The sequence below is a fragment of the Pseudorasbora parva genome, chromosome 14, assembly GCF_024679245.1.
Source record: "Pseudorasbora parva isolate DD20220531a chromosome 14, ASM2467924v1, whole genome shotgun sequence".
NCBI lineage: Eukaryota > Metazoa > Chordata > Actinopteri > Cypriniformes > Gobionidae > Pseudorasbora > Pseudorasbora parva.
Window position 1 is genome coordinate 4,224,964 of NC_090185.1, and position 15,922 is coordinate 4,240,885.

The 15,922-nt window shown below is 38.7% G+C and overlaps 1 protein-coding gene across 37 annotated transcripts in view; it reads right to left on the reverse strand.

Moving 5' to 3' along the window:
- Nucleotides 1–15,922, reverse strand: part of ptprsa (protein tyrosine phosphatase receptor type Sa) — a 361,627-nt gene that overhangs the window by 141,480 nt on the left and 204,225 nt on the right. For all 37 annotated transcript variants that reach the window (XM_067415256.1, XM_067415253.1, XM_067415250.1 and 34 more), the window contains one exon: nucleotides 4,500–4,688. In XM_067415256.1, coding sequence (XP_067271357.1) covers nucleotides 4,500–4,688 — 189 coding nt within the window. The remainder of the gene's footprint in view (nucleotides 1–4,499; nucleotides 4,689–15,922) is intronic.

Consider the following 15,922-nt stretch of genomic DNA (forward strand, 5'->3'; position numbering starts at 1 on the left):
TACGGTTAAGGCTTGGAAAGAACTGGTTAGGTGAGGTTAGGTTAAAGGTTAGAGGTTTTCAAACACACAAATGCCACCAAAAAAGAAAAAAGAAAAATCACAGATTGATTGGACAAAAAAAACGCTAAAACGTCCTGTCGTTTGCTCAGAGAAGCTTTCTCAAGCTTTGGCAAGAAACTGTGGGTTTTATAGGGGGGCGGCAGACAATCTGGCCGCAGTTTTTATCCATCTGCATGGCTGAAGCGGAGTTCGGCTCGCCGCCATGCGTTTAGGCCCGAGTGACCTTAAAAACGTCTCCGCAGAGGTACAGATGTCGCCTCTACCTGTGGAAAAACTCACAGCCAACAATATCTCAGACGGCCATTGACTTCCAGATCGAGAAGCTGCTCAATAGAGCTTGACAATCGACATCCTCTCTGTATGCGATGGGTGGAGCTTAACATCCAGCTCCACCTCTTTGTACTTAATTGGTTGAGCTCGACACCCAGCTCCGCCTCTCTGTATGCAATGGGTGGAGCTTAACATCCAGACTCGCCTCTCTGTATATAATGGGTGGGGCTTGACACCTGGCTCCGCCTCTCTGTATGCAATGGGTGGAGCTTAACATCCAGACTCGCCCCTCTGTATATAATGGGTGGGGCTTGACACCCAGCTCCGCCTCTCTGTATGCAATGGGTGGAGCTTAACATCCAGGCTCGACTCTTTGTATGTAATTGGTGGAGCTTGGTCCAGCTCCGCCTCTCTGTGTGTAATTGGTGTAGATTGACACCCAGCTCCACCTCTCTGTACACAATGTGCAGAGCTCAACATCCAGCTCTGCCTCTGTATTTAATTGGTTGAGCTTGACACCCAGCTCCGCCTCTCTGTATATAATGGGAGGGGCTCAACACCCAGCTCCGCCTTTTTGTATATAATGGGTGGGGCTCAACACCCAGCTCTGCCTCTCTGTATATAATGGGTGGGGCTTGACACCCAGCTCCGCCTCTCTGTATATAATGGGTGGGGCTTGACACCCAGCTCCGCCTCTCTGTTTGTAATGGGTGGGGCTCAACACCCAGCTCCGCCTCTCTGTATATAATGGGTGGGGCTCAACACCCAGCTCCGCCTCTCTGTATATAATAGGTGGGGCTTGACACCCAGCTACGCCTAATTAGATTAGACTCCACCCATTAGGTCCACAGAGGTGGAGTTGGACTATGTCAAACTTTACACCCTGAGTGATTGGTCTATATAAATGAAAACACTTTCAGTGTAAACCGACTCAAGCCCTGAAAGCCTTTAAACTACCCAAAAAGCTTGATGTGTCTTTTGTTTAAAGATCTAGAACTCCTACACTGACCAAATGAACTAATAATGAAACATCATTGACTTGAATCTCCAAAGAGCCATTTAGCAATGCTATAGAGGTTCGTTTGGCTCCATCAAGTCACAGTGCGAGTCCTGGTCGTAACCACTGTAGCAGAGCTTCACAGCCATCAATTAGACTAGCACCTCGAGGTCTGTTCCAATCAGACGACCAGCCAGCGTGCACAGGAAGTGCAAACCGCAGCAGGAGGCTGTCCATTTATCTCACCCACGTTCCTCCAAAGGTATCGCCTGTGGTGATTTCAGGAGGAGCAGCTGTACCTACACCAGGACAAGATCCATATATCAGACAACGGCTGTTGGTGACGGCGGCTGCCAACTAAAGAATGGACACGGGTAATTCAAAAGAACGCCAGATCTTGTTTTCCTCTCGAGAAAAATGGCTCCAGCCCCGGTTTGGAAACTAAAGAGATCAGTTTCACTTCGGAATAGAGATAAAAACAGGAAAGCAGGAGTCTTGGCTGGCGTCGACGGCTACAGGCCTTTTTCTCATCAGCATAAATCCCTCCAGATCGGAGGATCGGGCAGCAGGGCCGCTCTAAGGTAAACATCCCAACATAAGACGGCTTCACTCGCTCTCAGGGCTCTGCTGAATGTGTGATGGACAATCAGGTCAGCGTGAAATCAAACTCAACCATTTTTACTTCCTTAATGCACATATCCCTGCAAAAATAAAAATAAAGAGATAAACTAGGATAAGCTGGTCTCCCGAATGAAAAGTACCCCTCTAAAACCAGCTGGCAGACCAGTTTGACCAAGCTGGAGGACTTTTTTTCTTCAGCTGTGCGGTAGGTCATTAGGGTTGATGTTAATTAATAGCCAAATATATCGATTTTTTTCTGGTCTCCTCCTCTGGTAAGCCAGCTTTTTCACAATCCAATGGATTTTCCTACTTTACATCCAAGAAACACCTCAACTTACAAGAAGTAAAATGGGTTCTGAATGCCATTTCATGTCGCCTTTACCTTTCAAGCCCATGGACTACTGAGGACCTGCAAATATTGGGCATGAGAGCTCAGGTGATGTTTGCTTTTGGCTCCTTTAGAGGTCCAGACTGGGCCGCAAGGCTCCAAGGCCCCAGCAGATTTCGGCCATCTAGGCTGGTCGTGCTCAGATGATAAATATGTTATTGTGATGGAGTCGAGCGAGCTCTGGTTGCGCACGGACCGAGGGTGTGTCCGGCGGTCAACAACAGAACCACAAATGCTTGGCCGGAGCTTCTGAAATTCTAATCTGTTATTCTTCTGTTTTATAACCATCTGAATATTTGTGGCCGGCGAGAGTTGAGGCGAAGCCAGAGAGGGAATTCTCTCGAGAGCTGGATGTGAATGAGGAACACTAGACGTAAATCCACACGCAAACTCGCACACACATTGACTTTGTGCAGTGTGTCATCCCCAAAAGCTAGGTCGAGTCTTCGGAGAAACAGGGAAATATTTCATGTTAGTGGGCGAGGATAAGAAAAAGAATTAAGGAGGGTACAGACAGACGTTAAAGGGAAAGCAGAGGGTAGGACATGCATTTTAAAACGAAGTTAAAATGCCATCTGCTTCAGGGACACTAGGAAGCTTGCGCACTCACTGAGACACTTACCAAAGGCTTCTGGAAATGATAATAAACAGAAAAGGCAGAAAGGAAGAATAAAAACAGCACATTTTAGGGTCGGATTCACAGCAGCTTCACACATCCTGAAATCAATAGTTTAGTGGGAAAGAGCCCTTTGTAGGATGACACGTCAGATGCAGGTTAGACACGTTTATGACCACATTTAATGATGATAGAGACTTCCACAATTCGCTAAATGTATAGTTAGAGTAGAGTTAAGGTTAGGGTTATGTACAGTCAGACTAATTGCTCCAGCTAAAATAATTATTGCCTTAAGAAATTCATTAACATCTTTAAAGATTTAGAAAAAGTTTGCATATTTAATTACAAATTAGACGTACCAAATAAATATTACTAAAAGCATTTCGATAGCTCACTAACACACAAATTGAATTAACACACATGATTATAGCTAATTTGTATATGCTGAATGCGGTGCATACTGAAATTAGTTTGCCTAATTAGTAGTACTCCAATAGTGTGTTAATTATTGAGGGCTAGTCAATGTTCTGCATACGAATGCGGAAAAGCCGCCAGAAACCTTGCTTTAGTTTAAATAGAGACAAGCGAACATTGCAACATGTATGACCCACTCACACAGTGACGAAAAGACAGACAAAACATACAGGGAGGACAGGTCGCACAGCCAAGCTAAACTGTTTCGGCTGTATGCTAACATAAACATTTTCAGATTTGTCTGGTTAATCTGTATGTCTGTTAGCAGGGAAGATAAATTAGCTTGCAAAATGAGCTACGAGTGCCAACCTTGAGGCAAGTGACTACACTAATGGAAGCTAAAAGGGTTGACTATTTAAACCTCCTTGTCCTCAATGGGAGAAGTCAAAGGCATTTGTGTTCCTGTGCCACAGCCAACAATATACCGGAGGCTTGCGATACCCCCTCAGCGAGTCTGGGTCGTCCATTAACACGGCGCAAAACAAAGCACTCAAGTCTAGCATAAGTGAGAGCAGATGTAGCCGCTCACCACCAAACCATTTGTCTTGAAACTGAAATGTTGTTTTGAAAATGCCAGGATGAATCCTGAAAAGGGGAACTCTGGGTAAGCGAGTTCAGGTCAAGGGTTGGTAGCCGAGCATCTACTGCCCATACCAATTCGCATCAACAGCTCTGAATCAAATGCAACCCGATAGATTTTTCTTTTCTCTGTTGCTGACAAATCACTGACCCACGACGGTGGCCTTGGGGCGACTGGAGCGCTAGACTTAATGAGATATATAATTAGACTCTGTTTTACTGGGTCTTTCAATAAAGTTTCATTAGCCTAAACCAGACATTAATCATACGCTTGCCACCAAATCTGGACTAAGCTCCTCTGACACTGTTCATTAAAAGTCATTATCTTTCCATTTCAGCTTCCTTAGCAACTTTAGTATGTTGCGCTAACGCTCTGGGTGGTTGTTTTGGACGAGCGTAGGGTGCCTAAATCAGAAAAAGGACTGATACAGAATCCTAAAATAAAAGCAGCGGCGTGAACAGAAGAATATTAGAAGTACCGGCGTTTGGCTTACCTGATCTGAGCTGTTTGATTCGGCCGTTACTTGTGCTGGGGTCGATGGGAAGGAAGTCTTTGAACCAGGTGATTTCTGGATCGGGGTTACCACTGGCGGCGCAAAGCATGGTAGCCGTGCGGGTACGCTCAACCACCTTCAGCTGTGGGCCCATGTCAATGTTGGGAAATCCCGCAGGAAGTAGGTCCTCTGTAGGGGAGAACACAAGCAGTCGACAATTAAATGATAATTATCAATATGAACATGAAAGTTGATACTAAGCTAGTTTCTGGATGAACCAACTTAACCTGGAATAAGCTCTGTAGGGGAGAACATAGAGAGGTTTGGACACAAGTAGTGTACACTCAAATGTCAATAAGGGCTTTCACATCGGGTAGTTATAGGAACTTAGTTTTGGAAATAACCACCAGGGGTCCCTGAGAACTAAAGGCCCCCTATTACTTTAAGCGAAATCAAAGAACAAACTGATTTTAGTCGTCATTTCGAACAAAATCAGGCCATTACAAGTTTGATTTGGGAATTCGAAAGCAAACTTTCTGGAAAAGTTTGCTTCGGAAAACCTCTTTTTGCTTGCCATTGGTTCATGGCGGTTACGTAGTAAGTTGGAGGCTTGCTGTTTTCCCAGTTTTGATGTGTGTTTAAACATATATGAATGTATATATATAGATATATTAGGGTAAAGCGTGCAGCACATATTTACATTGGATTTTCGATAACAGTATAGCGCTGCTTACATTTTTCGAACTTCGTTTTACCCCTAAACAAAGAACGAAACAGATCTTTGCCGTGAGTATATCAGGCCGATAAATGTTCCCCTAGGGCCATTGTCCAGGATGCAAAAAGAACTACTTTTTTTTAAAATTTGCCAGCATGTGTCAAATATAGGGTCACATTTTGTTTTTAAAAATGGCGGGTCCTGTTGTTTGGCGTGCGTTTTTACAATCAGAGTATACTTAAATCACTGGTAGTTTCTATAGTGCCTTCAAAGTAGATGCTAATTTAGTTTCCCCAAAAGGCCTTTCTTGAACTAAAATCATTCCCAGTTCCGGCGTTGCGAACACACCAAAAAGCGGGAAGTTCCACCATTAGTTCTAGGAACTATGAAAAGGTTCCTCCGGTGCAAAAGTCCCTAATAACCTACTCGAAAGTTCCTACTAAACAAGTATCTGGAAGAACCAACTTGGCTAGCAATGAGCGAGTAGTCAGGTCAGGTTTGGCTCGGACCTGTTCTTCTACAGGGACCCTCAAGGGGACTTGCTGAGGGGCAAGCAAACATTAGCATAGCAAAGAGCGCACTGAGCTGTTGCTCGTACCATCATAAATACCAGTCGGATACTACTGATCCGAGTCTACAACACTAGCAACAGAGCCGTTTAATCTGAGCCAGCACTGGTGACATTTCACCCCAGGTGCCTCCATAGATGTTTATGGCAGAAGTCAATTTGAAGAGACAGGTGACACACAAACATACAATAGAGTTTGACAATAGACCTCTCCAGGATGGCGGATACCTGCTGTTCGTGCTCTTCTGCTGTAAAGACAATGACTGATAAGGTCTCACTTCTTTGACCTGGCGTGACTCACATTTTGGCAGAGAACTGTGGAGACTGTAGACTGCGCCAATGGGCACAGGTCTGGCTCTAGGTGTGAAGGTCGCAACTCTTCGAGAATCACAAAAGCGTGCCAAGGCTCATGACATTACACGGAAACCAAAATACTGCACTGTTGTTTTTGCACCAAACATTTGAGCCAATGTTTTGTGCCTCGCTGTGACCTTTTATTTCCATGTTGGCTGGGGAAGCATTATGGCTGCCTATCGATTATTAACCAGCGGAGACCGGAGGTTGGGGGGGCGGAGGTACTACACAGGTAATTGTCCTTTCAAAAGCAGCCATTTTGTAGTACTTTGGGGAGCGATATTCAGTGCTAACTATACATGTGATCCATGACCGGATTATCCATGCTGTGACACCCGATTAGGATTAATGCAAACCACACAAATTACGCCTTAAACACAAGATGAGTAATTCAAATTGGAGCTTAATTAAAGGCAGCAAGTGTTGGGGAGTCTCGACTGGTGGCGGCGAGTGGGAGAAGCAAACAGACTCACTGATAGAAACGGCAAAGCAATGCAAATTCTATTATAGGAGAGGTCGAGACAGGAGCGACAATAATACCAGTGGCACAGTGTTTGCCTATATACGACGGTAATGACTGCAGGCATACGAATGCAAATGGAAATTTGTCTATATTGTCACCGGGATGCAACAACTGACCTGGAATCATCCGCTGAGAGAGGCTCACCGTAAACACTCCAATGTAGAGATGTCCTCTTCGGGTAATAGTAATGGAGAACGGCTAGAAATAGAATTTGCCTTGCAGATGCACACTTCCAACACACAAATTGGTTCAGGGTCAGTTGCTCTGGTAAAATACCGCGCCGAGAGCCCTTAGTTCTGTCCCGCCTGACTTGTATTCATGCTAAAAAAGCCCTGGAGTTATATTCCCCTCCAATCTGATCTCACAATTAGGTAGCTGTATTGTCTCCACAACAGCTTTTTTGATATTGTCACAACCATTTGATTTACAATTAAGCTCTGGGCATGTGCACAAGCCTCGTGTCACCCCATAACCCTGAACAACAGTTTTAATTGGAAGGCTTTCAAATAGTTGTCCATTAGACAGAACACAGCTTTCCCCAATCTCAGTCACCACACATTTCAGGTGCTTGTTTGTTCTGCTCTTTGCAGAGGGCTAAATCTGCACCATAATTCCTTAAAATACACACCAGAACGCAATTACAGGCCTGGGTTTTGTATCTGGGCGGCTCTGAAGGCCGCCCCTGGCCTGGCTAAGAGGCTGTTAAGCCGCGATGATAATGATGCTGTTATGATGATCAGCGTTAGCGGCCTGAGTGCACACTTTAGCCAACAGCTGCACATTCACCGATTCAACAGGGCTCTGACGTCGTCTCGAACCCCCTGCCCCTCACCCCCAAACCTCCAATCCGTTAGCTTTTACGCTCGCGGTTATTATCTGTAATTGCGTTTAATTGTAGCTCGTGATTTAATGGCATTATGTAAGTGACAGGTGCAAAGCCTCTTAACCTGAGCGGTCAGTTTAGTGCAAGTGGATTAGCCGACGTGCATCCATGGTAATAAGCGAATGAGTTTTGATTGATTTATGATGATCTCTGAAGCTCATTATCCGTGCAGCTGTAATATTTCACATCACAGATTAAAAGTGAAATGGCTATTGCAGATTGTATATCAAATATGCAATCTATACAAAGTTATTTTCCTCTTTAACTCTTTCCCCGCCAGTGATTTATTCTTGCTTCATGCAGTCTTTTTTATCAATACTTGAATGTGGGCAAGTTTAATAAAAAAAGTGGAGGAAAATCAAGTTTTTTTTCAACGACTATAACGTGCATAAGCAATGCTTTTATTGCTTGTTTTTGCTTCTTCTTCGCCTGTGTTTTGATCTGGAATAGTGTAATAGCGCCCCCTACCGTATAACAGTGAAAACACATTCACAAAACACAATTACATCAATGGCAGAGATGCACAGTTTCATAAAAGTATAGGAAATTCTGTCAATGGCGGGGAAAGAGTTAAAATACAGTCATAGTGACAAATAAAAGATGCATAAGATGTAATATAACATCTTATATTATTCCTTTTAACGTTTTCCCCACCAGTGATTTAAAAAAAAAAGTTGCCAGCCACCGACACCATTATTCTTGCTTCATACATCCTTTTATCAACACTTATATGTGTGCAAGTTTCATAAAAAAAGCAACATTTTGGACAAAAAGCTGAGAAATTCCAAATATCATTTATAATACTAAATATATACCAAATATCAAATGAAATACTAAATATAAGCCTATATATTATTATAAAATACTAACCATAATCCCAAATTTCCGGCATAATTCCAAATCTAAGCTTAAATGTCAGAAAAAGTATAAAATATATGCCTAAATATCAATATAAAGCCCAAATATCATGTGTAATACTAAATAAGCCTGAATATCATTATAAAATACTAAATCTAAACTTAAATATCCTTATAAGAGCTTAAATATAACCCCAAGCATCATAAAAATACTAAATATATGCCTTAATATCATTATAAAATACTAATTATAAGCCCAAATATCATGTGTAATACTAAATAAGCCTAATTATCATTATAAAATACTAAATCTAAACTTAAATATCCTTATAAGATCTTAAATATAATCCCAAGCATCATAAAAATACTAAATATATGACTTAATATCATTATAAAATACTAATTATAAGCTCAATTTTCATGTATAGTGCTAAATATGCGCTAAATATCATATAAAATACTAAATATAAGCCTAAATATTATTATAAAATACTAATAAGCTCAAATGTCATGCATAATTCTAAATCGAAGCATTAATATCAGATACAATCTTAAATAAAAGCCAAAATATCATAAAATTCTAAATATATGCCTAAATATCATTATAAAATACTAATTATAAGCTCAAAGATGGCAGCCACCGACACTGTATTATTCTTGCTTCATTCTTTTATCAACACTTGAATGTGGGCAAGTAAAAAAAAAAATTTTTGGACAAAAAGCTGAGAAAATACATTTTTAATGTGCGTAAGCAATGTTTTATCGCTTGTTTTTGCTTCTTCTTCGCCTGTGTTTTGATCTGGAATAGTGTAATAGCGCCCCCTACCGTATGACAGTAATAAAACACAGCCAGAAAATTTCATCAATGGCAAGGAAAGAATTCAAATTCAGCCATAGTGATAAATAAAAGAGCATTTACTATGCATAAGACGTAATATAACAGCTAATACTAAATATCATGTATGACGCCCAGGTTTTGCCGCCGGGTGTTTATAAGTAAATGAGTTCTGGTTGATTTATGATGATCTCTGAAGCTCATTATCCTCGCAGGTGTAATATTTCACATCATAGATTAAAAGTAAAATGGCTTTTGCTGCTTGTGCATCAAAATAAATAGGTAATATATATATATACACACACAACTGCCGCCTTCTGCTGGCACCGTGGCATTCTTGTTAACAGCTTTATCAACCAGAGACACATTTTATAATTACACAAAGCATTCTTCGATAAGTGTGCTTTTTTTTGTTTTTAAAGTCTCAGGAGCGGCATTAAATTCTGCAGACGTATCCTCTCCAGCATTGGCTATTTTATTATTTTCACTTACCGAAATGATTTAATTTCATCAGTTCCTTAATCAGGTTAACTGATTAGCTCTCGCCACAGCCAGCGATGGCTTTTGAAGCACATTAATATTACAGACAAGGAGTGGGAGGATGAGCAAAACAGAGAAAACTGGGATGTGGAAGATGTGTTTTTTCACATGCAGAACTAAGGCGACATTTAACTAATCTGTAGCCCCAGCTGTTCGGATTTGAGAGGTGGTCAATTTAATTTACTGTGCTCCAAAAACAGCTCAATTAGCATAAGAGGAAGCGCATGAAGGAAAGGACTTTGAGCTTTGGGTTCGGCTGTCCTGTCACGTCAAACACAGTCGAATAATGGAGGCTGAGGGCCGAGGCGGAACCACATAATGCTCCATAAGGAGCTTGAATGCCATTTCAGTATCTCCAGATTCACCATCATAGCCGGACGCCATCGTGCATATTGGTATTTGCCAAATAGTAGGCCTACAGGATCAATCTGACAATCCCAACCTCAAGAAGTTTCTTAAACCGCACAATAATGTTAACACTTCACAATTCATTTCTACAGTAGACTAGTCCTCTGGGTTCTTTAGGCTCTCTGAAACAAAGCCACCTCGCATTAGCATTTTAAATCGAGCCTAAAACGTGGGGTTGACTCCTGGAAATTTGGACTTTAGATTTCCATCAGGATTGGTGAAACCCGAGATTTTGCACAAATTATGGTAATTCACAAGCCCAGTCATAATTATCACCTCTGTTCTAATAAGACCCCGCAGACTCGCAGATTCAGATGCTGGATTTTACCTTTTATAATTAGCAAATTTAAGGAGGACACTAGAAAATAAGGTGGAATATTATGCATAATACTAAATGCAAGTCCAAAAATCATGTATTATAATAAACATAAGCTCAAATATAACGTATAATACTAAAATAACTAGTACTATTTTATAGTACTAGTAAATACTAAATATATAGTAACTATCATATAAAATACTACATATAAACCTAAATATTGTTATAAAATATTAATTATAAGCCCAAATTTCATGCATAATTCTAAATCTAAGCTTAAATGTCAGATACAATCTTACATATAAGCTGAAATATCATACAAATATTAAATATGTCTAAATTATTATTTTTATTATTATTTTTATACTAAATATAAACCCACATTTCATGAGTAATACTAAATAAGCCTAAATACCATATAAAATACTAAACTTAGATATCATTATAAAGTCTAAGTATAAGCCCAAACATCATAAAAATACAAAATATATGCCTTATTGTCATTATAAAATACAAATTATAAGCTCAAATATCATGTATAATGCTAAATATAAGCCAAATTATCATAAAAATACAAAATATCTGCCAAAATATCATTATAAAATACGACTTATAAGCTCCAATTTTATGTTTAATACTAAATATAAGCCTAAATATCACATAAAATACTAAATATTATTATATAATACTAAATATAAGCTCAAATGTCATGTTTAATACTAATTATAAGCTCAAATATCATGTATAACGCTAGATATAAGCCTAAATATCATATAAAATACTACATATAAGCCTAAATATCTTATACAATACTAAATATAAGCTCAAATGTCATGTTTAATAGTAATTATAAGCTCAAATATCCTGTATAATGCTAGATATAAGCCTAAATATTATATTAAATACTAAATACAAGCCTAAATATCTTATACAATACTAAATATAAGCTCAAATGTCATGTTTAATAGTAATTATAAGCTCAAATATCATGTATAACGCTAGATATAAGCCTAAATATTATATTAAATACTAAATACAAGCCTAAATATCCTATACAATACTAAATATAAGCTCAAATGTCATGTTTAATAGTAATTATAAGCTCAAATATCATGTATAATGCTAGATATAAGCCTAAATATCATATAAAATACTAAATATAAGCCTAAATATCTTATACAATACTAAATATAAGCTCAAATGTCATGTTTAATAGTAATTATAAGCTCAAATATCATGTATAATGCTAAATATAAGGCCAAATATCAGAAAAATAGTAAATATAAGCCTAAATATCTTATACAATACTAAATATAAGCTCAAATGTCATGTTTAATACTAATTATAAGATCAAATATCATGTATAACGCTAAATATAAGGCCAAATATCATATAAAATACTACATATAAGCCTAAATATCTTATACAATACTAAATATAAGCTCAAATATAATCCCAAATATCATAAAAATACTAAATATAAGCCTGAATAGCCATTTAAAATACAAATTATAAGATCAAAGTTTATGTAAAATACTTGACCAAATGTCATGCATCATTCTAAATCTAGGTTCAGATAAAATCTTAAATATAAGCCAAATTATCATAAAAATACAAAATATCTGCCAATATATCATAAAATACTACTTATAAGCTCCAATTTTATGTTTAATACTAAATATAAGCCTAAATATCACATAAAATACTAAATATTTTACATATAATAATACTAAATATAAGCTCAAATGTCATGTTTAATACTAATTATAAGATCAAATATCATGTATAATGCTAAATATAAGGCCAAATATCATAAAAATACTAAATATAAGCCTAAATATCTTATACAATACTAAATATAAGCTCAAATGCCATGTTTAATACTAATTATAATATCAAATATCATGTATAACGCTAGATATAAGCCTAAATATTATATAAAATACTAAATACAAGCCTAAATATCTTATACAATACTAAATATAAGCTCAAATGCCATGTTTAATAGTAATTATAAGCTTAAATATCCTGTATAATGCTAAATATAAGCCCAAATATCATAAAAAATACTAAATATAAGCCTAAATAGCCTTTTAAAATATAAATTATAAGCCTAAATGCCATGCATAAAACTAAATATATGCTATAAAATCAGATTTAAAATGCAAGATATAAGCCCAAATATAATGCATTTTATGAATAATCCTAAATATAAAGATTAAAAACTATAGGTTTAAAGGGTAAATGTCATGATATATGAGCATATTAAATACTAATTATAAACTCAAATGTCATGCAAAATAGGCTAATAAATATCATAAAATACCAAATATCTAAGCCCAGTGTATAAGAATAAGAATATCATACAAAGATATATAAGTATCACCTTATAATTTACTTTTACTGATTTTAAGATATTAAGCTAAATAATCTTGTTTTCTGTTTGAATTAAGATTATTTTTCTCACCCCATTGGCAGATTATTTTGCCTGTTTTAAGCAAAAACTCTCTTCATTTAGATTTGATTTTCAACAAAACAAGAACAAATATCTCATGTCGTTTTACTGATCTAGTAAATGCATCTTGATTTAAAGGGGGGGGTGAAACACTCAGTTTCAGTCAGTGTCATGTCAATCTTGAGTACCTATAGAGTAGCATTGCATCCTGCATATCTCCGAAAATTCTTTATTTTTTTTATAATTATATAAGAAAGATGCGCTGTTCCGAGTCTTTCCGAAAAAAGCCGAGCGTGTGGGGGCGTATCGTGTGAGCGGAGCTAAATAGTGACGTGTGCGCCGCCGTGTTGAGTGCGTCGTAATGCTTTGTCATCCCTAACAGCGGGAAAAACTTTATTCAAAATAAAAATATGGCTTTTAATCAGATACAGCCATACATCTATGACCAGAGGCTGCAGTTAAACAGGAGCAGCAGCAAAAACGACTAGAGCAGGACGTCTCTATGTGGTACAAGTTATACACTAACTATAATATGCTGAGCGGCTTGTGTTATTTACATATTTATACTTCAATTATATCGTCGTATTTTTGTCTTTGAAGGTGTACATGTGGGAAGTGCAGTTGTGCACGTGTGTGTGTGTGTGTGTTTACGCGTGGTTTGTGTAGACAACACGGAATAGTAGCGCATTTGAATGAAGAAGCGCGCTTATTTAGTTCAACATATTTCACCACTCTTTGTGTATTGTTGTTTGGAGTGCTTTTACAATACACAAACATAAAGTTACACATATAGTGGCCAGCTAAACAAATGTACACGCACTACACATCGCATGCTCCATTGATCAATTTCTATATATAGTAATATATATAGTAACTATACGTGATCATGTTTGGGCTACTTGATGAGCATAGACACAGACATTTGAAGCAGTCTAACTCACCGCCGGCGGTTCTAACGTTGGGACTGCTCCATCCCTCAGCATTAGGCGATCGGAAAATCCGGCGTCGAGCTGGGCCTCGTTTATGAAACAGTCGGCACCGAAATGCAGCGAACAGATATAAACATTCGCCCAACTCAGTTGCTGATCCGGAAAAGCAAATTACATCCACTGTTGCCTTACCGCAGGGTTTTGGGGAATCTGTGCAGGACTGTCTTGGTCTGGCAACCAAAAACGCACTTTTTGATGTCATTGTTAATTGTGCACATCACCTGTGCAGCGCAGCCTACGAGCCAGCGCTTTGATGGGCGTAGCCTGTTGCTTTCGCTCTCTCTCCCTCTCTCTCTCTCTCTCTCACGCTCTTCCGGTAGAATTGTCAGTAAGGCCCATACAAGGAAATTCCGCCCCCATTAACGTCAAAGGGGACGCATGATCTCAAAAAACTTGCCGAAACTTATGACTAACCGGAAGTAGTATTTTTGACAAAGAAATACTCCCATCAAACGTCCACCTTAACTTTTGAAACTTTGTCTATGTTTAGTATGGGATTCCAAGTCTTTAACAGTGTAAAAAGATCAGTATGCATGAAACAGCATTTCACCGCCCCTTTAAGAATTGTTAGATATTTAGACTAGAAACAAGACGAAATGACTGAGTAAGAAGAGCATTTTTTGCAGTGTGGCTGTGGATTACAGATGCACCCTGTCGGGCTTTGATAAAGCTGCAATCGCACAGGCTCGGTCGGGTGCTGTACAATTAGGCAGAGGCGTGCGGCGATGTTTGCGTGAGAAACGTCTGGCTGATGACCGAGGCCAGCTGTTTCTGCCACGCTGACTTATCAGCACCTGAGGAGGGGGAGCGGGAAACACCGGCCCAAGTTTGGGGGTCGCCACACTGCAAAAAACGCTCTTCTTACTCAGTCATTTTGTCTTGTTTCTAGTCTAAATATCTCACAAATCTTAAATCAAGATGCATTTACTAGATCAGTAAAACGACATGAGATATTTGTTCTTGTTTTGTTGAAAATCAAATCTAAATGAAGAGAGTTTTTGCTTAAAACAGGCAAAATGATCTGCCAATGGGGGGAGGAAAATAATCTTATTTCTGATTCAACAGTATGGGGAACATATTCGCTATTAAAGGAAGTGTGTGTAAGACTGTGGCCGAAACTGGTACTGCAATAACTTTTTAGATGACTGTAGAGCGGCGTATCCCGCTCCCTCTGACTCGAGGTTGCCAGATTGGCTGCAGGTTCAACAGGAACATTTGTAGATATGCAGCTGTGGTAACTAGAGCAGATCTGGCAACCCGAAACACTACTGACTTCGTGATTGGTCGATAGGTGGAGGGCGGAGCTTCAGGCCAAAACACAACATGACATCATCAACATCAGCTGAGGGCAACAACAACTTTATAATGACAATATCCTGCTGGACTACTGTTGGCAGTGATATAAGTATTTAAAAATTAACATGATTTCTTAATGTCTAGAGACATATCAGAGCCATTTTATGATTCATTGAAATACATTTCTTACATACACTTCCTTTAACCATGACTTTTGCCTCAATAAACTCCTAATTTACTGCTTATTAATAGTTAGTAAGGTAGTTTTTGTAGCGTTTAAGTTTAGGTATTGGGTCGGATTAAGGGTTGTAGAATGAGGCATTAATATGAGCTTTATAAGTGCTAATAAACAGACAATATAATAGTAATATGCACACTGAGTTAATAGTTAATAACTGAACCCTAAAATAAAGTGTTACCGAGCATTTTTTGCAATGTAGGGAGGCGTGGACGGAGCCAGAAGGCACGAGGAGAGATGGGCTGTCATTGCCAGAGATGGATGAGCTCAGACACAGTGACAACCTGCCCGCTAAATGGCTCGGCGTCGGAGATCTCACAGCTGCGTTTACAGAGCCAATATTGACCATAATGTCCAGAGGCCAGAACAGAAGACATACGGGATCAGGGCCGACAATAAAGCCCTTTCACCTTTAATAATACCAAATATATGGGGGAATAACA